We start from the raw sequence: 25,661 nt of genomic DNA, 5'->3' as shown, positions 1-25,661 counted from the left end.
CATGGACAATACTGCCGTGTACTGTATACTGGAACCAACTGTCCTTTAAAAAAAGAAAGGTCTGATTATGGTGAAGAGGAAAAGCGCTCTAAAAATGTTTTAAGTGATGCACAAAGCACTGCACTAATGCCACCTCATACCAAGAAATACCACATTATTAGATTACTTTTCCAATGCTTTTTAAAAATAAATGTCTTGTAATATTTTAAATGGATATTCTGCTAGCAGCCTCAGGCCTCCTGTTTAAGGAAGAGCAAGTTAGCGGATTTTTTTTTAATAAAAAAAAGACAGCTGAGATTCCTAAATATAGACTTATTTCATTTATACTTTGCCTTTCTCCTCAATGGGGACCCAAAGTGGCTTACGTGGTTCCTCCTCACCTCCATTTTATTTTCACAACAACCCTGTGAGGTAGTTTAGGCTCAGAGTCTATGACTGTCCCAAAGTTATCAGCAAGCTTCTGGGCAAAGTGGGAATTTGAACCTGGGTGTCCCAGACTCTAGTCCAACACTCTGCCCACTACTCCACATTCCCCACGCATGTCAGCAACACACTATATCTGACCTCAACATGTTTTTCACTTCGTTCACGGATTACTTCATTTTCCTGCTTCAGCTCCTGCTGTTCTTCCTGAAGTGCCTTGATTCGGTCTGTTGCTGCGGCCAGCTGGTCAGAGAGGGAGCGGAAGATTGTAATGATGAAAGGAAACAGCATTGTACTGTCTGGATGAACTTAAAACCTACTATTTAATTGTGACAATTCCTGGCAATATCATACTTCACAATTTAAAACAGACATACTTGCTTATGCTGTTATTTCCAATATTGACACTTTCTACTGTGTTATGCTTTTACAGCAAACATACTGCCATGTATCCAACCATACATTTCTGAAGGCTTAATAACACGTAAGAATTCAGAAGACTGGTCAGCAAGTCCCACCAAATCTCCTCTTCCACTTCAGGTCCCCACTATGGCCCCAATACTGTTCCTCAGAGTCTGCTGATCCCCAGGAACAAAAGGGAGGGGGCTCAGTGGACTGCGGTATGAGAGGGAAGCAGGAAAGTTCCACTCCATGGATGGCCAAATACTATTTCAGTCAGAAAGAAAGCAGAAGAAACATAACCTCTCACTTTTTTTAACCTGGTGAAAACTCTATTCCCATATATAATGTGTAGGTTGTATGCTAGAGCAAGGAATTGTTTGGCTTTCCCCCACTTTACATTTTTAGAGCACAGTCATTCATAAGAATTTTGTTCTGCTCAGATTCTTGTCAGAACTATTTGATTAGACTAATGACTTCACCAATGAGATTGAAAATGAACAGAGGAAATAGCTGAGGAAGAAAGAAACTTAGATCACCACACACCTCCTCTTGGAGCTTTGAATTAGTTTTCTCTAAGCATTCTATCTTGGTCTGAAGGTCTCCAACAGTGCAACTGCAGCAAAAGATAATCAATCATTAACTCTAACCACTCAAACTGAAAATCTACACAGTCATCATGTCCCCCGCCCCCCAAGTGCCCACAATTTCTGAGCTGATACACAGCTGCACACACATCCCAGCCCTTGGGAATATTTATATACATCAGATTGCTGTGGGGAATATATCAAGATTATTCCTGGATAATTTACAATTTTTGTTTGCACATGTGCATTTTTGCAAGTGGTCTGCAGAAAACCAATTTATCTTCACAAACCTAGCCTCAAGCAATTTGCATTTTAAAGTCCAGAGTAACATAAGCAGATAATGCTTTTGTGGTTTTATACGTACGTTGCTTATAGACCTTGGAACATGGCTCTAAGGATTTTCCATGTATGGACCAAGGATTAAAAGGACCTTCTGTGACATCAGAACAGCTAAGCCAGTCTATCCACAATCAGTCATCAAGAGAAAATGGGAGAGGGGGACAAGATGAGTGCAGGGGACACCCACAGAAATAGGCCCGTAAGCTAGTGATTATATATATCTTGATTCTTCTCTTTTAGAAAAGACTCAATTCCATTATTTTATCTCAATATAGTTGGATTGCAAGGTGACAGTCTAGAAATCTTATTTTGGACATCACTTATAGCTTGGTCATATGAACCTGAATGGACCAGAGGTCACATGAGCAGATTTAAGGTTGCCAGAACCACTGCAATTCCCAGCTTTGTGCCAGAAAATGACACCTGACTCTACCATTTGCAGTTCAGTTCTCACAAGAGAGGGAAGTAACCAGTGGGATCTGCATTTTAACCGTTTTTTAAAAATTGATCATCCAGTATATCAATGCAGTAAAGCAGCAAGTTTGTAAATGGCACCAAATTATTGAACGTGATAGGTTGGATCTACTAGAAAAGCTTGCAGAATGAGTTCGCAAAGTGGATCTTCACCACTTTCCCTATGCAGACTGCTCTTTGTTCCGAAGTTCTTTCTAAGAGATGTGAGAGACACGTAAACAAGATGCACCACAGTATTTATTTATTTACATTATTTATAGTCTGCCTTTCTTACCAAGATTCAAAGCGGATTACATAGCCAATATACTCTACGGCTAGGACATCCAGTAAGCAGTGCACTAAGGTTTGGAAAGCATGACATTTGATACTGAGCTAAAATAAGGATGAACAAGAATAAGCAATTAAATATGGCATTAAACAATGCACAAATTGCCTAGAACGGGCATACTTACAGCAACAGACAATGCAGTAGTATAGTCAACAATTCATCTACTAAAGCATCTTTCTGAACCATTTCTTTAAACTACAGACCTCTTACCTGTGTGAAATAGCCCTCTTGAATAAATTCAGTTTTGCATAATTCACAGAATGTCAGGAGAGCAGGAGCCCTCCTGACCTCATCAGGCATGCCATTCCACAAAGTGGGGGCCACCACAAAGGATGCATGTGTATGGGTGGTACAGGACGCTGTGGTGATGAGGGAGAATAAAGATAACATTGCTTCCTTCTCCCTCTTCTGTTAACTCATTCCATTCGCTTTTCCACTGAATCCAACCAGGTGAACACCAAAGCAGATTGCGAGGAACTCTCAGAGGGTCTCATCAGACTAGGTAAATGGGCAACAATGTAGCAAATATAGTTCCAAGTTTAAAACAATGCACTTGGGGGCAAAAAGCCTAACTTGTCACTGTGAACTCAATGAAAATGTTGACTTTGTATGACAGAGGTGAAAAGGGCAAAATCTATGGTAGGTTGGTATCATAATGTCCCTGGACTAGATCCTGCAGAAGATTCCTGCTGGCGGACAAGCGGGGCAATTTTAACCGATCCTTCCTTGCTACAGACCTCCCACTCCTTTCTCATGTTGTTCCTGGAGGTTCTCAGTCCCCCCAGAACAGTATTTAGTGTAGCATTTTGAGCAGGCTACATGGGTGAGTGGCAAAGAAATCACACTTTGCTGTCAGGAATTCTACCAGTAACAGAAACCATGCCCCTATGGTAGGTTAACCATGCACCTATGGAGATGGGATAACACAGCCAGCGGTAGTTATCCCATCTAAAAATGATATGGTAGACCTAGAAAAGGTGAAGAAAAGGTTAGCCAGAATTATCAAGAGGGTGAAACACCTTCCTTATAAAGAAAGGTTTGGGACCTTTATAGTTTCAATAAAAGGTGACCAAGAGATTGAGATTTATAAATGACATATGTTGTAATTTACATAAAGTGGATAGACAGAACTTCTCCTTCTTCCAAAAATGAAAATTTGGATATAACAAATGAAGCTGATGGGCTGTAGATTCAGGACAGACAAAAATAAAGCACTTCTTCATGCAGTGCATAATTAACTTGTGGAATTCAAATGCTTCACAATGTAGCTGCTAGGAAAGCTATCAAACACATTCATGGAAGGAAGGTCTGTCAATAGTTATTAGCCATGATGGATGTTGAGCTTTCATGTTAGGAGGAAGAACTCCTTCGAATGCTAGCTTATGGGCTGGCAGGAGGGAGTGCTTTGGCTTATATGTCTCTTCTAGGATATCAGGTAAGGCACTGTGGATTCTTGACAAAATAGACCCTTGGTCTGGTCCACCAGGGCTTTTCTTATGTGCTTTTTCTGGTCTCTGCTTGATATAAAGCAGATTAGATTTTTTGCCTGTCACAAAAATTGCATCTGTTACAAAGTCATGCTTATGGTATTTTGCATGAAATTAACTTTAAATATATTAAAAAGTTATCAGAATAAAGTTTGTACGTTTTCACAAGTGAAATAAAAAAGTTTAAACTACATTTCTGAACAATGTGACCGGATGCAAAGAAACACTACATTAGAAGCAGAAGAACAGTCACAGGGTTGAGAGAAAGGTCCCAGAAGGCAAGGCTTAGACTGCAGAAGGAAAACTGGCAGTTCCCTCACAGCATTCTTTATACTGATCGAGCTGCTAAAGCTGAATTGTGGTCCTTAGACAGTATATAAATAATATAACCTTTACTGAACAAATCCTACCTTAGATGACGGTTAAGTTCTTCCACATAATGTTTCTGATCAAGTACAGCAGTAATCCCTCCATCTCTGATTTAAAAAATAAACATGATTTTTTTTCATAAGTACTGATCCTTTGAAGTTCTGCATTTATATTATCAAAGGTTTTCAACAAATAAACTACATAGACATCATGAGGATGCAAATGCCATTCCCTTATATGGAAAAAGTGTGGTCCCAACAAGATGGGAACCAGATACATAAAACAAGGAATGATTCACTGCAAGCCAACAAAACTAATTCAACACCATGAAAAGTTAAACGTTATTTTGCTAGTGCATTTCAAATAACTACCTTTGAAAGAATAATTATATTGATAAAAGAATTAGAGACTGACATTGGCATGAAAAGAAGCAAAACACCTGTATGTCATGAGACAGTTTCCTTGGGGCCTTAAGTGGGCTTTTTTAAAAAAAGAAAGGAGGACAACAAAGTCATATAAAACACAAATTAATGTTGCTATAAGGAATGGAATCACAGTTATAAGAACTTATTTAACCCATTACACTGGTGGAAGTGAGGAAAATAAATGAGGAAAAAGTTTTCTTGGATTAAACTAAAGGCAAACTGTATGTTAAGAGGCATGGAGTTCCCAACAGTTTAAAACGGCATGGGTGATATTTGCAGGGGAGTGTCAGTAGGTGGTGGTGAAAGTATCTCTTATATAAGTAGCCTAATGACACACACAAACTGAAACTGAACAGTTCCAAATGAATTAATACCAATGGTCTACAAATCTAAAATGTACAATTTTTCTATATGCCTAGATTGGGTTCCTCTCAGGAGTACCTGCTGCTTAATGAAGGAAATGCAGGAGTGACTGAGGAAGCCTGATTCATGAAGAGCTAAGGACATGGTGGAAATCTGGCATTCCTAATTGGCACACACAATTGCTTGACATTTGTCTTCATATCTCTTTACCAAGATCCATTTTCAATTTCATTTTTCTCCCTTGCCAAAGGAGACAGAGAAGGCTCTAAAACTACCAGTGCTCGTTCCTACAATTCAAAGGTTTTCTACTGAGCAGTAATTAAAAACGCAAGATCAACTATACATACTGTTTGCCATCATCAATGTTTTGTGTATCCTTAAGGTACAGAGAGAAATCAATCACTGCAACCTGAAAAGGTAAAATGAAATTTACTACCACTTCCTTAATCCAATGAAGCTAATAATATTGTAGGCAGAACCCTGACTTGATTAGCTGTGGGTTACTTTCTTACATCTTTTCCACATTAAGAAAAGGTTTGTAGAGCGTGCATGGAATAACACAATTAAAAACCCAACAGTACGTATCAGATTAGATTGCCAAACAGAATTCTTTAGTTTGAGAGTCTAGATGGATCACACCCAAAGCTATTCACGGATTTGCACAATCCATAGCAACTGTTAATGAAGATAGTTAAGCCAATGAGGTAGGACAGACAGAACAAAGAAAGCAATTCTTCACATACTCAGTGACTACCTAAAGGATAGTCAGGAAACCCAGTGACTGAATTTAACCAAAGGCCATAAAAATCAACTGCTCATAGAAAGGAACTGGACAACAGCATCTGCCTGGAAAGTTGGGCTGGTGTGACAACCTGCCCATATATCTGGGCAGATATTACTCCAGTTTTTTCAACACAGAAAGCCTGTCATATGATAGCAGCCTTAAACAAATACCATCATGGAGCTTTCTCTGTGAGACAAATTGTTCCACCAATTGCCATCAGTCCTTGTAGCAGCAGGAGCTTCCTTGTTCTGGACTGAAATGTGCATTAGCAGCATCATTTAATATAAGGAATAGTTTTCACCTGGGAATCCAGATCTTCTCCTTTTAAGCAGAGGTTCGCATCAATGACATTTAGCCCCACCAGGAGACCTACAATCACTGCTCCTTCTTCTTCCATCATCAAGGCGTCAGACTCATAGAATTCGCTAAGAAAAACCAAAACAAAACAAGAATAAGAAGTAATTCTTGTGTGCTTTGACACCCACCACAGCAGAAAACTCATGCAAGGATGACTGATTAAAGGCTACCCACTATGCCATTCTGAAGTAAAAACATTAAAAATACCTCAACAGATTCTTGTGATCCAAGAGAACTTTCAGGTAGTCTGCTAGTTTCTTTTGCATGACAGCAAGATAAAGCCAAGCTCTGCCTCTTCCTAGTGGGGTCCTACAGGAACACCAGCCAACGTCAATCACACATGTCATGCAGCATATTACATTTCTGGCAGTTTAGCGTTCAGTGCACTTTCTCAAAGCAGGAATTAATCAGAAGAACAAGAAAAAACAGTTATGTATTTAGGCCCACATTTTACAAAAAAACATGCCTTTGTATTTAACTGAAACATTGTTTAATTACCAATTAATATAGTATTGTAGTTTTGCCTTGCCAGGTTGCCCACTGCCCTGATGGCAATCCCCTGCTCTGCCCGCTCTTGCAGCAGGAGAAAAAAGGGGAGGAGGTGATGTGGACACAGCTATGTCATTTCCAGTTACCGTGTCTGTAACACTCTAAGAATTCCCCCAATTTCTATGGCCTTTGCCATGGAAATTGGGAGAATTCCTAGAACGCCAAGCTTGAGCCTGGCAACCCTAATTGTAGTATAGTATTACAAATGAGAGGTATTTTGTAAAGGATATGTTAGTTTCTTGCAGGGAAAGCATATGTTCAAGAGGGAGAGAGTTCATTTCTAAACAGGTGGAAAATTGCTGCCTGACCCCAAGGTGGCGACTGGCATTATCCTGGGCCTTATTCAGCCTCATTTTAGCTCTGTATCAAATGTTACGCTTTCCAAACCTTAGTGCACAGGCCAGTTTGGCTAGGGATACTGGAGGTGTTTTGCCATCTTCTAGGCATAGAGCAGAGGGTCACTGGGGCAGTTGTGGGGGGATAGTTGTGGATTTTCTGCATTGCGCAGGAGGTTGGACTAGATGACCCTAGAGATCCCTTTCAACCCTATGATTCTATGTAAACAATGTAAGTCCTTCTGAGTTCAGTGGGACTTTCATCCTAGTTACCCAGCTTCAGAAACACAGTCTGAAAGAGCAGAATTGCTTGCTATCTTTTATATCATTTCAGATGAAAATTTTACATTTCTAGCCCCACCCTTCTGTATGTTTCCTAGCAGTGCAATCCTATGCAGTTACTCCAGTCTAAATCCACTGAAGCCAGTGAACTTACTTGGGCCTAATTCAGAAACAGCTGCTCCATCATAGAATGCTTGGGCTCAGAACTTCCAAATATTTTATACTTAGCTCTTTTGTAATTGTTCTTTCCTCCCATAGCAGCCATTTTGTGGTGGCATAAGTATTCCTCAAAATTCTAAAAGTACCCATAGACTCATCATAGTTGAGGACCACTGCCTGTTATGTACTTCCAGAGTTTTTCTGAAATTGTACTTCCAGAAAATGTCTCTGAAACTGACTGTACTGACTCACATTGAGTAATTGGCCTTGAGGTCTCAGTGAGAATGGTGGACTATAAATAACAATTAAAATCAACAACAAAAATTGTTCACATTGTAGAGAGTATGCCACAATTTATACACAACTTATGGCAATGCCACAATGAACTCATTTTTGGAAACAAGCTGTGGATTTTATTAGGGTTATTTTATTAAAACAATGAATTCACATGTAAGGAAGTAGTTTTAAGAGAGTTTTCAGCATGGGTTCTAAGATGAGCCAGCAGAAAACCGCTGTGTAAGCTTCACTGATTTGCAAAGATAGTGGTACAACAGGTAGGGCAGGATATTAGATTGTGTGGGGCTTATTCAGCTTGTTGCAGAGCTGATAATAAGAGAATAAACATAATTACACTGAAATATGGTGCGCGCCTGTGTTATGACCTATAAAAAATAAGGATTTTGCACTTGAATACTGAGATTGTAGTGCAACTTAGAAACCTTATAATTGGAGTTTTATGAAATTGTGTCTACTATATAAGAGTTCAAATATTCTTATTTTTTAAACCCCAAAAGTCTGAAGTCTTATTCTGTTTCATGTTACAGACATTGTTTGGAAGTCACTTAGTGCTAAATAAGTGGAGAATGTTTTTTTTAAAATTAGATATGACATTGAGGAATAGAACCTTCACGTATCACTCGTTACCAGATCTTAGGTAAACAGGGCATATCAAGCTTAAATACTTTTCTCTGTTATTTGACTGTTCCGTTAATTAAATTATTTTGTTAATCCAACCAGTAATATTATGCAGGTATGGACATAGTGTAAGGTCTTACAGCCCAGTTCCTTTCAACAATCTATTGCCTCCAACTTACTTTAACTCTGGCAGATTTCTGACACTTGTTGTTAAATCTGATGCTTCTGGACAAAGTTTCTCCACCAGTTCTAAAGGTCCAAAAAATGATTTGTGTTGCCCGATAAAACTTTTCTTAGCTAAGTTTAAAAGGAGGTGGGGAGGTGGGATGGAAAATATAAAAGAGAATAATATTGCTAAGTTTTAGTTCACTGAACAAAATAAAATAACTCCATTTATTTAGTTTGAGCACAAAGCATTTTCACAACTCTTACACAAAAAAATCCTGCAATATTACTGTAAAACATGGAATGATCATACAGTTTAGAAACATGTTGCTTTTAATATCTGTTCAGTATTACCTACATTTAGCAGTGTTACATGTAGCAAAAGCGGCATCACATATAATATCACCATGATGCTATTAAACTTTGCTCTATCTCCTTTCTGCAGCATTTCAGAACTAGCTCCACACAAATAGATGCTCCAGTGAACAAAGATAATTAACAAGCTTTTGTTTCTTTGGTAAGAAGAAGGAAAATATGTCAAACTATTTAATACATAATCCATCTCTTTAGCTTTGCTGTCTCTTACGAATGCTCTCATGGAAAAGTTACAGAAATGAAATACTGACTTGTGAATAGACATACTTAAGTATTCCCCTCATACTCCCTTCAGTGGGAGACAAAAACTACTGTGAACCATTTAATAGCTGAAGTTACACTCAGGAAAAACCAATATTTGTTTTACAAGTAGGAGAAGAAACTCAAGGACTCACCTTTAAGTCCATGCTTGAGGCAGTGCTCCATCACCACAAAAAACTGTTGCAGAGGAGGGAAGTCAGAATCCAAAGTCCTACCCAAACTTAGAGCTGACTGGATTAAGACTTTAATGCTCAGCTTCATCATGTTCATGAGATTTGACCGTTCTTCCATTGTGTGGTATTTGGTTGCTAAACAGATATAAAGACACACACCAGAAAGAAAAAAGAAAAGTAGATACGTAACTTTTATCCTTAGGTTAACGATAGGTAATTCCCCCCTCCCAACCTATCAAACTCCATAGCTAACACACACTTAAAAAAAAGCATTTGAACAATGTCTGTTCATCACAGAAAAACCAAAACAACTCAAAATTTGCTTAAAGTCTTGTATTAATGCTACTATTCATATATTGCTATCTTGTTCATACAGCAAGTGCACACAAAACAGATACAGTAAAGAACATGTGTGTCTGTATGTGAGAGATTTGTTGTGATTTGGTGCACTGAATGTGTTTATAAACAGCACATCCACGGAACTAAGCAACTTGCTATTGGAGCTTCAGTTTCTAAAATGCCCTTCAAAAATGCACAGTAAATTCCATCCAAATGACAAAAGAGACAAAACCCTTTCAATACAACACTTTAACCCCATTTCAGTTCCTAACTCTTCACACATATATATGCAGAACAGTTTAGGAGGATGAGAAAAAAAATCTCCCATTCAGACTTCAAGGGAAACATTCAAGACCTCACAAGGGGAAGAGGGAGCATGATCCACAGTTTGCAAAGGAAAGGCACGGGAGCCAGGTTGAGATCCAAGGAAAGAATCCTAGAGGGGAGAGGCACCCTAGGAAAGGGGAGATCGATTAAAAACTCTTGATTGGAAGAGGTAATCAAAGTAATTGGCTTCCTTGGGGGTATGTTTTTCCTGCTGGCAGCCTTCTGTTCTGTATGGTACTACACACTGTCTCTCCTACAAACACACACATATACTTTACTTGCTCAACACTTCCCCATGAGGGGTCCCCAGGGAGGATCATCTTTCCTTCCCGCCCTATACTAAAGCGACCCGAGTCCTGTACATCCCCCTCCTCCTTTATTCCCCATTGGTTTCTCACCTTCACCTGAGTTACCAGAGCAACACTTCCCTCCCCCCCTGCTTCCAAAGAGAGCCCTCTCATTGGACAGAGGCACTCCGCTTGCTGACGTGCCGCGCACAACCCAATCAAATTGCCAGCTGCCCAGGCTCCAAGCCCTTCGGATTGGTCACACTCACGAATCTGTCCTCTCGTTCTTTGATGCAAAAGAAAAGCCTTAAAGTTCCACCCCTAGCTCGATTCTAATTAGCTTGAGAGAGAAAGAGGCCGCGCAAAAAGCTGTAAACAGGGGTGGTGTAAACAGGGATGGTGGCGCCATTTTCCTTGGCTGCTGCTTGTCGTGGGCGGGATTTTCTCATCTGTCTTTTCTCGTGGAAATAAGGACCTCGCTTCCCCCCCTCCCTTTTTCACAGCAGCAGTCCCGAGTATTGTTATCAGGGTATTACTTCTGCGTAAACTATTAAGGATTGTATTGTATATCGGCAACGGTATTTTGCTGCTTTATATCACGGACTTTGAGATGCACTCTCCCCCGAATTGCCTTCACTGCCTGTCCCGTTGCTCAACCGCGAACACATTTTCGAGTTCGCTCATTGTGCGCCAAAACAGAATAATAATCGCCGACGCAAGGTCCGTTTACGTGGTTTGCTGGTCGGCTAACCCCTCCCGAACGATGCGTCTGAGCCATTTCCTCTCGTTCTCAAAGAGACCCACCTCACATGGTTGTTGGGAGGATTACAGGATACTCTGGAATTATGAACCCGTATGTTAAGCGCAAAGGCTCTACCCATTTGTTCTGCTACTGCTACAAAACGAAGCATGGGGGGTGGGGGTGCCTTATTGGATCATTCAACCCCACCCGCTCTCGTTCGCGTGCCTTTAATTGCTGTATCAGACGCTGTACCGGCAGCGACTTCCTCTTACGTTCTCGGGGCGTAGGGGGTGGGTGGGTGGACCAATAACTACGTCAGACAGAGGCACGTGAGGCCTGCCAGAAAAAAAGAGGGGCGGCGGCAAATGCATCCGGGTTGGGGGGGGGCACACCTAATTTTGACTCGCAATCTCAAGTATATCCGCCCTACTTCCCCCAAAATGGTCACTCTCTGACAGAGCTGAAGGTGCATTTTTACCATTTTCTAAAGTGTATTATGGCAAGAGAAACTGACCTGTATTCTCATGATCACACAATTTTCGCTTTTTCTTATCTTTCTATCCTACCATACAAGTTACCATCCTATCCTACCATTCAAGCTTTAAGAGATAACTCATTTCTTCTTAGTTTCCTGATTGCCAGTAGTATCCTGTCCTGATAAAGTCAGTATAGTATGCCAGGTTGACAAATTATGGTTGCTCACAGACTATATAGCCATTTTATTAATAAAATTACTTGAAAAACAGAATATAAAATTTCTTAGTGGAAACTGAAGTGAGATTGCTGCATTTTATATTGAGTGAAAAAGAGCATGGAGCTACTTTGCAAGTGGGTCCCAAAAAGTTACTGTAGTTTGTAGTAGTTCCCACTTATTTTTGCCAGCTGCCTGGAGAAAAAAAATCCCCTTTAATACAGATCTAACTGAATGTTGTTTACCTCTGTGCCACTGAAAATCTTCAGATGCGTATTTCCATACATTAAGTCTTCTGTTAAAGGGACAGAACATTTTTCTCCAGGGCTGTTGGCAATCCTAGTTCCACTTCAAAAAGTCTAAGAATCATTGGTTTAGCCACATTCTTGTTTCTATATAAACATTATATTGACTCCTCATTTTGCTGCAGTAATTGGCTCTGTCAAGTAGGGGTTGCCAGATCTGGCTAGGGAAATTCCAGAAGATTTGGGGGAGAAGCTGGGAAAGGCAGAGTTTGGGGAGGGGAGGGAGCTCAACAGGGATGCAATTCCATGTTTTCCACATAAATTCTCTCTTTCAAGTGCAATGCTTTTGGGAAGCACGTTTCTTCCTTGCTTCCTCACAGCATTGCGGTGCTACTGGGGTTTTCCTGGCTTTTCTCTGATCCTTCTCACACTAACTTTGCTCTAAAGTCTTGGGAAAGATTAAAGTCTGGATTGTTGCTGTGTGGGTGGATAAATTCAGATTTTTTGGCTCATCATTATACTGTTGTAATAATAGGTGTAGCAGGTTCTCTGAATTCTCAGCTTTCACTTATTTTTTAAAGTGTCTAGACCCTTGCCTTGCAGAGAGACAAGGAAAAAGGTGTATCTTCGTAAGGGAAAGGCCTAGATACTTACTTTTTGTTAAAATGAAAGCTGGGAATTCAGGAACATGCTACACTATTGTTACAATGGTGTATAACAATATTTTTGTGCTGATTTTTTTTAATTGCAAAAGCCCTGGAGGCCCAGGGGAGGGAAGGTGGCCACTTCCAGGGGATTGGGGCAGGGAAATCTGCCCTGTGGAAGCCCCATTGCTACTTTATCTGCAGCCTCACCAGCAATGGGGAAACCACAAAATTCCACCCCTGTGTGGAAGTAGGGTTGCCAGGTCCAGGTTGGGAAATTCTGAAGATTTGGGGGGTGGAGCCTGAAGAGTGTGGGTTTTGGGGAGAGGAGAGGCACCAGTGGGGTATAATGCCATAGAGTCCACCCTTCAGAGCAGCCATTTCCTCCGGGGGAACAAGTCTCTGTTGCCTGGAGATCAGTTGTAATTCCAGGAGATCTCCAGCTACCTGGAAGCTAGCAACCCTATGAAGCCACCAGAGCCTACCCTCCAACGCTGCCATTTCCTCCATCCAGTGTATCCCTGATCCAAATATATCATATAATCCTTAACTAGCAAGTTACTTCATGTGAAATTGGAAGAACTCTCACTGAATTTGTTGCATGCAAGGTTACGCACAACACACGCTGGTCCCAAAGCATACAGGAATTTTGCCACTAATATATACTGGGTAACAAACAAAAATAAAGATTGCAGACACCACTCAGTTTTATGATGTTTTTGTAGCAAGACCTTTGAAAAATATCGTTTTTGCACGTTTGAACAGCTAGACTCCATAGTGGCCATGTACTAATCTTTTTTGAGGTGGGGGAAGTTTAGATAAGAAGAAAAGCAGAAGTAAAATGGAGGAAAATATTGAGGCTTGGTTTGCAGACAGTGCAGTAAAATTAGTAAATGTGATACTTGACAGGTTGGCAGTCATATTTCAGATGCATAACCATGTTAGTCTGTACCAGCAAAATAAAAGAGGCATCAGCTGGCACTTTAGATACCAATAATGTATTCCAGCATAAGCTTCTTAAAGGGAGACACATGCATTTGATGAAGTGGGGTCCAGCTCACAAATAAATGGAATAAATTGTTAGTCTTTACAGTACCTGTGGACTCCTGTTTTAGATATGCAGTGCAAGCCTATGCATGTCTACTCAGAAGTAAGTCTCACTAAGTTCAAGTTTACTCCCATGAAATGGCTAAAAATGAACAAATTGAAATTGAACCCAGACAAGATGGAAGTGATGCTTGTTCGGAAGGCAGAGATCTTTAAGGATATTGTACTGCCCACTTTCGATAGAGTTTGTCTGACCTTTGCAGACACAGTTAAGAGCCTAGGGGTTATATTGGATCCGGTGCTATTACTAGAAAAACAAGTTAAGGCAGCTGCAAAAAACACCTTTTACGACCTCACTCTACCCTAGAAAATGGCTTCTTACCTCGACATGGCTGATCTGGCCACCTGTATCCATGCTATGGTAACATCAGGATTTGACTATTGTAATGTAATAGGTCTCCCAACCAAATTAACCAGGATACTCCAATTGGTGCAAAACACTGCAGCATGACTGCTATCAGGAGACAGCAGGAGCATGAACATCACCCCCATTCTGCAGTCACTCCACTGGCTACCTATCAGCTACTATGCTCAGTTCAAGATACTGGTTATACCTACAGGATTGACTCCCTCCCTATGTTATTCCACGGCAGCTTCACTCATCTGAGCAGCGTCTCCTGCTAGTACCACCCTACACATGAGCGAAATCAAGAGCAGCCTGTACACTGTGGTGGCCCCTACCCTGTGGAATGGCCTGCCTGAGGAGGTCAGGAGAGCCCCCACTCTCCTAGCTTTCCACAAAAGATGAAAAACCGAATTATTCAAAAAGGCTTTTGTATTATAGGGAGGGGCTCTCAGATGCTTCACTAATGAGTTAAGGACCATAGACTTCACCACTATGTTGCCTTACCTACTACCTGTTGTCTTAAATATGTGCTCCTATGAGTTACTTGTGCTTTATGTTGTCTAATGTCAGCCCTAGAATTGCTTATGTTCTGTTTCAGTATTTCTTCAACTCTGTATTGGATACTTACTAATGCTATGTCTTTGTAAAATTGTATTTATTTACACTATGGCATTGTTTATGAAATCGTTCTTGATACTGACTGTACTAATCTCACACTGTGTAATCCGCCTTGAATCTCAGTGAGAAAGGTGGACTATAAATAAATAAATAAATAAATAAATAAATAAATAAATAAATGTGAGTGTGCACAGGATTGCATCTTAAGGCTATACCCAAGCACAGTCCTTGGAAATAAGTGCCCTACAATTAATGCATTTCCAAATAAATAGTTTCTCCAAACATCCTGACCCTAGCAGATCAACTGGATTGTTCTAGAAAATTAGTAATTTCAGTTTTATCTAGGCTTGCCATGTACCTGCTGGAGGCAGGAGATCGCCTGCTCCCAGTGGGCCTTGCCTGCCAGCATTACAGTGTTTGACAGGAAAAAGAAAAATATCACCATCATAGACAGTGTGACATCAGTTCCTGTTTGTCAGAAGAGACATCATGCTGTCGATGACAACAACCGCCCCCCCCAACCTTGCCCCCCCCATCCTGGTCCTCCACTGGCTATAGGTTTGCTAGGTCCCCAGGGGCCAAACTGAGGGGCAGGTGGCCAGTGGAAACCTACCTCCCATGCATGCACAAACCATGTGCTTCTGCACTCACTCATCACACTGGAAAATGATGTCATTTTTCCACACAATGTGGAAGCTACAGGTCATTCTGGAGAGCAAGTCACTAAAAATCACCCCCAAACTTAGTGTTTGGTGGCAATTTGTGTCTGTGCGCACGTGTGTGTGTGTGTGGGTAGCCTGCTTGGCAACACTAGTGTTATCACAAATCAGAACCTACTTTATTTGTGACTACACATAATTAGGTTACATCTACAATGGGCAATTCTTAAGTTTAAAAAACTTGTAACATTGAAAAAGTCAAACCAATGTGTATTTATTCAGACATAAAATACTGAAGTCAGTGGAGTCTGCTCTGAAGTATGTGAGAGTAGGACTAGAGCAAGCACAGAGGTTTCTGGAGCTGATTTCTGAGTGTGCACAGGAGACCAGCACAAAAGTAACAGTAAAATATTTTAAGCTTTAGTTTATATCCTGTTTGATTCTGGAGAAAATGCTTCAAATTACAGTTGAGTTCATCCTCACCCAACAGCCTCAACACAAACCACATTCCATATGGGACTTGTTTCTAGATACCAGAAACACAAGATGCTAATATCAAAGTATGAATATATTTTAGAACATATGAAAAATATGCTTCTTCAATTGGTATGTTTAATGGTATGAGCCAACTCTTTCCTTGACATGTTCAATCCCCCTCTGATTCTCACAAGTTTCAGATTCTGTGGTATGTTTGGCTCTTTGGTACATAAACATTCATCTTAAAGCGTTTTATTACTATACTAAAGATCTATGCTCAGCCCCATACAGAATCACTGAAATCACATGGCCCCTGCCCAGAAGAGATGGGCAAGTTGGCTTTAGGGAAGCATTCCACTAGGAGAAAAGAAAGGGGGCAAAACAGGTAAGCTCATCAGAATACCCCATATTTTGAGGCACTGTACAGATACCCGATTCTGCTCCCAGGGTCTGTTCAATTTCATGTCTACAAATGTCATAAATGCTACCACTCACCAACTGCCAGGACTGTACAAGGCTGAACCCGTTGGCTCAGACAGGATGACTTTTAAGATTAACACATTGTTTAAAAATAATTTATTCTACATACACAGCTTACCTTCAGTCACACTGTGAAGATCCATGTGCTGTGGTGGCAGCTGCTGCCAAAGCAATTTTTAAAAATATTGTACAGCCAATCAGATCTCCAATGGCCAATCAGAAGCCCTGCTGGCAAAGTCCCAGTGGCCTCACTCACTTTCTAAACACATTTGGCAGGCTCCAGGAAGATGTCAGCAGGTTCCAGGGTGCCCACATGCACCATGTCTGCGATCCCTATGCTAAAGAAATGGCACACTAACCTATTTACTTTTTGTCAATGAAATCTACAATAATTACAGAAACAGGATTTGATATGATTATATTCAGTTTTGCCAATTTCTCTGTGTCATTAATGCTTTCTGTTTTGCCAGTTTATTAATTATATCACTTTTTACCATGCTAATTCTGTATTAAAGAGTGCCGTGGCACAGAGTGGTAAGCTGCAAGTACTGCAGTCCAATCTCTGCTCATGACCTGAGTTTGATCCTGGCGGAAGCCTAGTTCAAATAGCCAGCTCAAGGTTCACTCAGCCTTCCATCCTTCCGAAGTCGCTAACATGAGTATCCAGTTTCCTGGCGGTAAAGTGTAGATGATTGGGGAAGGCAATGGCAAACCACCCCGTAAAAAGTCTGCCAAGAAAATGTCATGATGCGACATCCCCCATGGGTCAGTAATGACTCGGTGCTTGCACAGGGGACTACCTTTACCTAATTCTGTATTGAAACATTTTTTTTCCAAATCTCTAGCTGTAGCATCATTCTTTACCAGTCTTTTGCAAGGAGAGAGAAAATGCTAAACATTTATAACCTCTCATCTGACGAAGAGACCTGTGGTTCTTAAAAGCTTATGCTACAACAGAGTTGGTTAGTCTTAAAGGTGCTACTGGACTCTTTATTATTTATAATATAGTTTTGTTATGTTCATGAAGCAAGTCTCAGTTTCATTGGCACTTACTCCCAACTAAATCTACAGTTTTATGCACACTTACTTAGGAGCAAGTCCTATTGGACTCAATGGGATTTACTTCAGAATAAACATGCATATGATTATCATACCAACATACTGCCCTATCTGTACCAGTGACACATTTTTAGGAGCTTGACTACCATATTCTCCAATCTGCAGGTGTAGATACTTCGGTGGTAAAACAGAAATGTGTGAAGTAGTACACACAAAAATATAGTTTTGCATACGATTTCTCCATAGGGAGTGTGCTGGCCACATTAATTCCAGAATACTCCTGATCTGGTGTTTCTCTTGCAAAACTGCTTGCTGAAAGTAGGACAGACCAAGTCCTGACCATGTACTGACATGTCCAAGACATGCTTTTCAACAGACATACATGAACAGAACTTAATTAGGCTGTGCTTGCAGATGGAATTCTACACCAGATTGATTTTGGTCTTAACAAAGAGAAATACTTGACTCATGACATTCCTAGGTCTGGAAAAAGAAGCAGCTTTCAAGCAATATTAAGCTAAATGCACCTCCCCCTTTTATCGAAAAGGCATGGAGAAGTATTGCATTCCACCTGTCTCCATCTGTCTCTCATATAGCTTATAACAAGTTCATTTGTTTAAATATGAGAAAACACCAAGTTTTGTTTGCCTTCTTGTTCCTGCTAGAAAATTATAATACTGGTTATAGTAACACAATACCAAGTAAACTACTGACAACCACCAGCCTTATTCAGAATTTCAAAATGTTTTCTTAAAAGATATTTGGGGAGAAATCATAGGCAGGTCTCCCCACACTTGGATAGCCAGGGTGAGCCTGATCTCATCAGATCTCATGAAGCAGAGTTGGCCTTAGTTAGTAATTGAATGGGAGCCCTCCAACAAAGACCAAGGTTGCAGAAGCAGGCAATGGCAAACCACCTCCATTAGTCTCTTGCCATGAAAACCCCGCCAGGGGTTGCCATAAATCAACTATGACTTGAGGGCATTCTTGCCCACCACCTAGGTGGATCTACTCAGAAGTAAGCCTAATTTTATTTAATAGGACTTAATACAAGGGAATTGCTCTTGAGATTGCAGTCTTGGTTGCCCAGATTCAGATTTTTCAACATTATGCCAAATATCTACAAAGTATTTTCATATGTTAATGTCACTGATGTGAACTTGGGTTCACCACACTTTAACTCCTGAATATATTTTCAAGGCCAACACTCAGGTCTAGAACATGTGAAGAACATGTGCAGAAAGCCTTTTTGATACCACTGCATACCCTTACCCCCCCCCCCCCCCCAGTGTGGAATTTACTAGCTGGGCTTCCAAGTCAAGCAACCCCATCCAGGTAAGGTTGAGCCCACGAGACTCACGAAATTAAGCATATGATATGAAGAATATCCATTTAAGAACCTTCTTTTCAGCACTGCCAAGTAACCAATGTCTCTTTGGCTACAAGAAAAGCCACTTGCTCGTTATAGCCCAAATCATAATTACACAGTACAAGCAAAAACATAACCATACTTAGTTTTGCTGTGCTGTCATTGCTGACTGGTTTGGGTATGAGTCCTACCAAGGCTGCAGACTTCAGAGCATTTCCATAGCTCACTGCCAAGTTTTCCGATGCCTTCTTGGCAAATGAGAAGATAGGAGCAGACCAGGGGGAGTCTTCGGCCGCTCTCTCCTTGCCATCGCTTTTCAATTCAGACGTGTTAGGGATCTGGGTCCTATCGATGATCTCAAAGTCCTCCTTGTGCTCCGCGGCAGATACTTTGCAACTCTCTCCTTCAGCCATCTTTAACGTGTCATATGACACCAGTCATGAGCAATCGCGTTAAGACACCAACTTCCTCTTCTACTGTCCTGTTCCGAAACTTATAGCTCCAGAGAGTTGCCTTTAAATAGATTTCGTTTTTAAATCGTGTCTTTCCTTTTTAAAAAACACTTACAACGTGTTTACAGTATTCTTATAGAGTGTTCCTTGATTTAACTTGCAGCAAACCTCATTGAAATGTATCGACTTTATTTTCGGATCAAGTAAGTGAATCTACGTCCAGTGACGCATTGAAAACCAACAATTGTGTCTTGAAGGGCGGGGCGGGGGATAGAAGACTTAACAGTGAAGTCTCAAACTAGTTGGACTAAACATTCAGGCAGAAGCTTAAAGGAAGGCTGACCCAGAAACACGGGCTTTTCCTGCCATCTAGTGGGATGATTCGGAACATAACACTGTTCGTGCAAATACAGTGTTTACGAAAACGAGAATAAAAAAGGGTGGATTTTGCAATAAAATATTGAAAAGACTTTCTATAGCAGGAGTCCCCAGTGTTTTCTAGATTGCAGACTCCTTTCAAATTTTGACACGAGGTGGTGGGCACAAACACAAAATTGCTGCTGCAGGAGGTGGAGCCAACCACAAAATGACAAGGAATGAAATTATGCAGAACTTTCACAGTAACTCTTCAACAGAGCAGATGCTCTTTTTAACAGGATGCCTTTAAAATGAACATGCTGTTTTAAAATACTTTCTTGCATTCACAGTGCCTGTCAGAAATCCTGCTGGACAAAAGCCCGCCCACTTTTTAAAGTGGGCACCAAGAAAGGTGTCATTATCATAGTTGCCACCTAGGGTTGCTAGGGCCCTAGGGGGGGGGGAACCGGGGGATGGGGGGCATGGGGAGGTACTTACATCTTTCTCTCATGCTCCAGAATGACCAGTGAGCCCCAGGAATGATGTAATTCTTGGCGCAACACAGAAATAATGGGTCACGCTGGGGGCCGATTGAGTGAAAATCTGCCCCAAATGCTAAACCTTTTACTCAATCAGCCCTCAGCGTGACTCATTACTTCCACATTGCGCCAGGAATGACATCATTCCAGGTGCAGTGTGTGCGTGTGTGAGGGCACTTTCCCCCAGCACAGCATTCTCGTACTTTTCTTCCCCCTGCAGGCCAGGTAAGAGGCAGTGGAGGGAAGAGGCTGGGGATGGAGGATCCCCTGCCCCACTGGGGGAATGGCAAGCCACCATATTGGAGGTCCCTGCTATGGGATAAGATTTGAATCCAGAAGCACCTTAAAGACCAGCAAGATTTCTAGAGCACAAGCTTTCACAATCAGAACTCTGATGCATACAATATCTGATGAAGGAGCTTTGACTCTTGAAAACTTATACCTTGGAAACCTTGTACTTGAATGTTGCCCTTTTACTGCAGATAAACACAGCTACTTACCTGAAACCATCTCTGTATGGGGAGGCTATTGGCATGCATGATGCCAATCTAGAACCAACCAGTACAGCTGTGAACTATGAGAGTCAATGTCCTTCAACTGTAGTGTCTTCTATGGAAACCAAAACAAAGGACAGTAGTTTCAGTGTAACACACTATCAGTGGGTGTCCAAAGATAAGCATTTTATTTTATTTATTTACATCATTTATGCATGCCGCTGCACTGATCTCATTAAACTGGATGGGGAATCTTTCCACATACCAGTCTTCAGAAATGCAATGCATTTCCATTTGGATTCTTTATTGATATCATTTGCTTGTGAACCTTTCTCCTGACTAACTCAGGACCCAAGGCTGAGTGATAAATAACAGTATAAAACATAAAACATTCCAACTGAGTGAAGTGGGGGGTGGCATTGCCGCATGCTTTGCCCCAGATCCTACCAGTATAGAAGCAACAATATTACCCGCGTAGTATTAATGCCTTCAGATTTATTTTACTATATTTAACACATAAAATCACCTTAAGTATATAATTAATTATTGAACCACATGTAAACAATAATACCCCTGTTGTTTGGTCAAAAAACATATCTATACCGGTGTCTTAAGGCTCCTCTTCACAGTTAATAAAGTGCTGTGTGCTCAAAGTGCTTCCATAATTATTATTGCACCTGATAATAAAGTGCAAATGCCAAATTGAGGATAGATTTTTTCTACAGGTAAGGAGCGTCGCCATGGGCTGCTCTGCGGCTCCGAGCATCGTGAACCTATTTATGGGCAGATTAGAACGTGACTACTTTTGTAACCCTGATAACAATCCTTATTGGAATGGCATCCTCATCTTTGTTTGTTTTATTGACGATTTATTTTTGGTGGTGAATGAAACTATAAATATTGCTGAACTGGGGGACTGGATGAATGGTATTCATCCAAATATAAAATTCACCTGGCGATCAAGTGGACAAATGGTGAACTACTTAGATGTAACAGTTTACCGAGCAGATGATAGCACGTTAGGAGTGCGTCCCTACAAGAAAAAAACTGACAAAAATTCTGTTTTGCACTATAGATCATTCCATCCCGGACATTTAAGAACTAATTTACCGTTTGGTCAATTTCTTCGGGTTAAAAGAAACTCAGCCAATGTAGCTGATTTTGACACTGAGAGCAATAGAATGCTGGAGGACTTTAAGGAACGGGGTTATCCAGGTAGAGTTTATGTCTGTAAGGCTAACTGAAAGAGGTCACTGCAATATGTGTGATCTTTCAGTTAGCCTTACAGACATAATCAATCCCTCTCCGGGCAAGAATCTTTACAGCAGAGGTTTTTCAACATGTGCCACTTCACATGTTGTATATGTTATACGTTGTTCATGTGGTTTACTTTATGTTGGGAGTACCACCAGACAGCTAAAGTTACACATTCAAGAACATATATCCAGGATCAGAACCAAATCTTTGGAAGCACCCCTGAGCCAGCATTTTGATCAATACCATACCCATACCCATGAACGTGAATTTGTTTTTTCTGTGCTCCAGACAGTGGACCCTAAACAATCCGTTGACTCACACAGGATGTTGTTACGTTTAGAAGCTCAGTGGATTGTACGCTTAAACAGCCTTGCACCTCATGGGCTTAATCTTGAGGTAGATTTTTCTTCATTTCTGGGCTGATATCATTGTTAATTGGCATCATGCAGCTGTTCTTTTGGCAACACTACATTGTAGCCTTGCCCCTTTAAGTTTAAGGAACTGGGTTGTTATCTTAATTAGTAACAACAATTTTAAATAGTGGATGTAGTCAGTGTTTTTCCACCCCAGGAAATGAACTATTCGGGATTAAAAGTTTCAAAGAGAAAAGTAGTGATAGTAGATCACAATTGGTGAGTCTTTTCTCCTTCTAAGAATTTCTTTTCATCTTTGTAAAAGTTTTGCTCTTTGTAAAGGTTTCTTGCAATGGTTGCATTTACTGGTGAAGACAGCCTAAATGTAACACGTAAATGATGTGATGGATGTTTTTGTTTTAGTAATACTGTACTTTGTAACTATGTAGGCTGCTTAAAGGAAACTTGTAAATGATGTTATGGGAATTTTTTGTTTTGGTGGGACAACATTTTGCAATTATATATTACTGTTTGGCACATCGGCTATTTCAAATGATGCATTTATATTTATTCTAGATTTACACGTGGCTTGTGAGAAAGCACATTGTGAGAAACGGGATTTAATTTTCATGCTGGCAAACCCATTGCCACCTCCTGCCGGGAGTTTGGAAATTCTTACAACTCTCTGGTTGATCTTGTTTTACTGTCGTGCCTTATATTTGAGTTTTGAAGAAGAGAACATTAAAACCTTATTTATCACTGCATTGCTTCAGGTGGTCCTATTCATCGCCTTGTCTCATTCTGCTTGGGACCACCCCCTCTTGGAAGAGTTTTGAGTAGGGCAAAACAACGTGCAAATGATACGAATAGATTGGATCTGTTAACATCTAGGGAATGTGCAAAAACGGAATGTTTGGTAGGAGTTTTTGATTATAGCAATAGGGCTAATTCCATCAGACGAGCTATTCTAAAATATTGGCCAATTGTTAATGATATTCCTGGCTGCCGGGCACCTCCGTTAATAGCTTTTAGAAGAACCCGCAATATTAGGGATGTTATCATTCACTCAGATTTACACCACAATAATAAGAATGATGATACAGGTCTCCCCACAGGCTTACATAGATGTGGAAGATGCAAACAGTGTTCCCTAATCATGACAAAGAATGAAGTGGAACAGCTTGACGTTTGGACCACACGTGATTTTGTTAATTGCAGTACGGAAGGTGTAGTATATCTCTTAAGGTGTCCGTGTGGGTTATTATATGTGGGCAGTACCATTTATTCAATTAGGACTAGGTTAAATGAACATCAGTCTCATATAAAAAACTGTGTACTAGAAGCTCCGCTAGTACATTATTTAGAAAAGAAGCACGGAGAAATGGACATGCGATTTACTGTATTAATTAGGGCGAATACAAGGGCCCCGGCAATTGCCATGAGGGAACTCTGTAAGAAGGAGACCTTTTGGATTTACAAATTGAACAGTCTGATACCCAAAGGCTTAAATATGACCAATGATTTCTCGTGCTTCTTGGGGTAATTTAGCAATTTTCCAGCGATCACTTTAAATGGAGACTCTCCACAGCAGGAAGTCGTGGTTGGGTGTTTTCGTATATAACAGTTAAGTGAAAAGGATAATTATAGTAATGACATAGGAAATGGATGTATTATTGGGTACTCAAGAGATATGGTTGAATGTGCTTCAAGTAAGTGTCCTTATGTTTGTTACTATTGCATTATTGTATACATTGTACACAGAGTAATTTATTAAGACCACATGTGAGGTATTATTACTGATTTGCTGTATTTCTCCCCAGTGACTGTATTCTTTGAAAAAAAAATTTCTTGAAATGGGCTTGATAAGGATCTAGACCACCCGTTAGAGGAATTGTTATCACAGAAAAAGTGGTTTGTATTACAAGAAATATAAAAGGACTATTCATGTTCTGTGATCTCTACGGTCAACTGGAATGATTTTCTGAAACTGCATTGACCCCGTGGTCAGAATACAAGGCGTTTTGGACCTTGGATATCGTCACAAGGACTGGTGTTCGTATGGTGCTAATTTGGCATTTGCACTTTATTATCAGGTGCAATAATAATTATGGATGGTTGTTGTGGGTTTTCCGGGCTGTATTGCCGTGGTCTTGGCATTGTAGTTCCTGACGTTTCGCCAGCAGCTGTGGCTGGCATCTTCAGAGGTGTAGCACCAAAAGACAGAGATCTCTCAGTGTCACAGTGTGGAAAAGATGTAGGTCATTGTATCTACTCAGGAGGGGTGGGGTTGAGCTGAGTCATCCTGTAAGAGTTTCCCAGGGTGTGGAATGCTAATGGCGGGAGGCTTCACTGTATCCTGAGGAGGTTCTTTTGCATATGGATTGGTACTTGATGTGCTAATCTTCTCTGCAGGGCTATTGTCAAGGATAGAATGTTTTGTTAGCCTGGTGTTTTTCAGAACTGGCAACCATGCTCGGTTCATTCTTAAGGTTTCTTCTTTCCTGTTGAAGTTTTGCTTATGCTTGTGAATTTCAATGGCTTCCCTGTGCAGTCTGACAAAGTAGTTGGAAGTGTTGTCCAGTATTTTGGTGTCCTGGAATAAGATACTGTGCCCTGTTTGAGTTAGGCTATGTTCAGCCACTGCTGATTTTTCAGGTTGTCCAAGTCTGCAGTGTCTTTCGTGTTCTTTTATTCTTGTCTGGATGCTACGCTTTGTGGTCCCGATGTAAACTTGTCCACAGCTGCAGGGTATACGGTATACTCCTGCAGAGGTTAGGGGGTCTCTACTGTCTTTTGCTGATCGTAGCATCTGTTGTATTTTTCGGGTGGGTCTGAATACTGCTTGAAGGTTATGCTTTTTCATAAGCTTTCCCATCTGATCAGTAATTCCTTTGATATATGGCAAAAACACTTTTCCTGTGGGAGACTGTTTTTCTTTGGTTGTTTGCTTCATCCTGGGTTTGATTGCTCTTCGGATTTCATTTCTGGAGTAGCCATTTGCCTGAAGTGCGTGGTTTAGATGATTAATTTCCTCATTTAGCAAGTGCGGCTCACATATCCGTCTTGCACGATCCACTAATGTTTTCATTATGCCTCTTTTCTGTCGGGGATGGTGATTGGAGTTTTTGTGTAGGTACCGATCAGTGTGAGTTGGTTTCCTGTAGACCTTGTGACCTAACTGAAAGTTTGCTTTGCGGATGACCCAGGTATCCAGGAATGGGAGTTTTCCCTCGATTTCTTTCTCCATGGTGAATTGTATGTTCAGGTGGA

At 40.7% G+C, this 25,661-nt stretch overlaps 1 protein-coding gene across 4 annotated transcripts in view; it reads right to left on the bottom strand.

Moving 5' to 3' along the window:
- The window catches only part of RUFY1 (RUN and FYVE domain containing 1), a 30,685-nt gene extending 11,154 nt beyond the window's left edge, over window positions 1-19,531 (bottom strand). The window contains exons 1-9 of one of the 4 annotated variants that reach the window (XM_054976111.1): window positions 19,082-19,531; window positions 9,511-9,684; window positions 8,755-8,872; window positions 6,543-6,644; window positions 6,280-6,403; window positions 5,542-5,603; window positions 4,448-4,513; window positions 1,369-1,438; window positions 565-666 (exon numbers count right to left, since the gene is read on the bottom strand). In XM_054976111.1, coding sequence (XP_054832086.1) covers window positions 565-666; window positions 1,369-1,438; window positions 4,448-4,513; window positions 5,542-5,603; window positions 6,280-6,403; window positions 6,543-6,644; window positions 8,755-8,872; window positions 9,511-9,684; window positions 19,082-19,352 — 1,089 coding nt within the window. In that variant the 5' untranslated portion in view covers window positions 19,353-19,531. Of the gene's footprint in view, window positions 1-564; window positions 667-1,368; window positions 1,439-4,447; window positions 4,514-5,541; window positions 5,604-6,279; window positions 6,404-6,542; window positions 6,645-8,754; window positions 8,873-9,510; window positions 9,685-10,613; window positions 10,639-11,306; window positions 11,482-19,081 lie in introns of those variants that run through there. The other 3 variants (XM_054976114.1, XM_054976112.1, XM_054976113.1) reach the window with 3 other exon arrangements.
- Window positions 19,532-25,661: the final 6,130 nt, after the last annotated feature.

The sequence above is a fragment of the Eublepharis macularius genome, chromosome 4 (genome assembly GCF_028583425.1).
Source record: "Eublepharis macularius isolate TG4126 chromosome 4, MPM_Emac_v1.0, whole genome shotgun sequence".
Classification (NCBI taxonomy): domain Eukaryota; kingdom Metazoa; phylum Chordata; class Lepidosauria; order Squamata; family Eublepharidae; genus Eublepharis; species Eublepharis macularius.
Note: the sequence above shows the minus strand (reverse complement) of the source record. Positions and strands in the feature narration are given on the sequence as shown.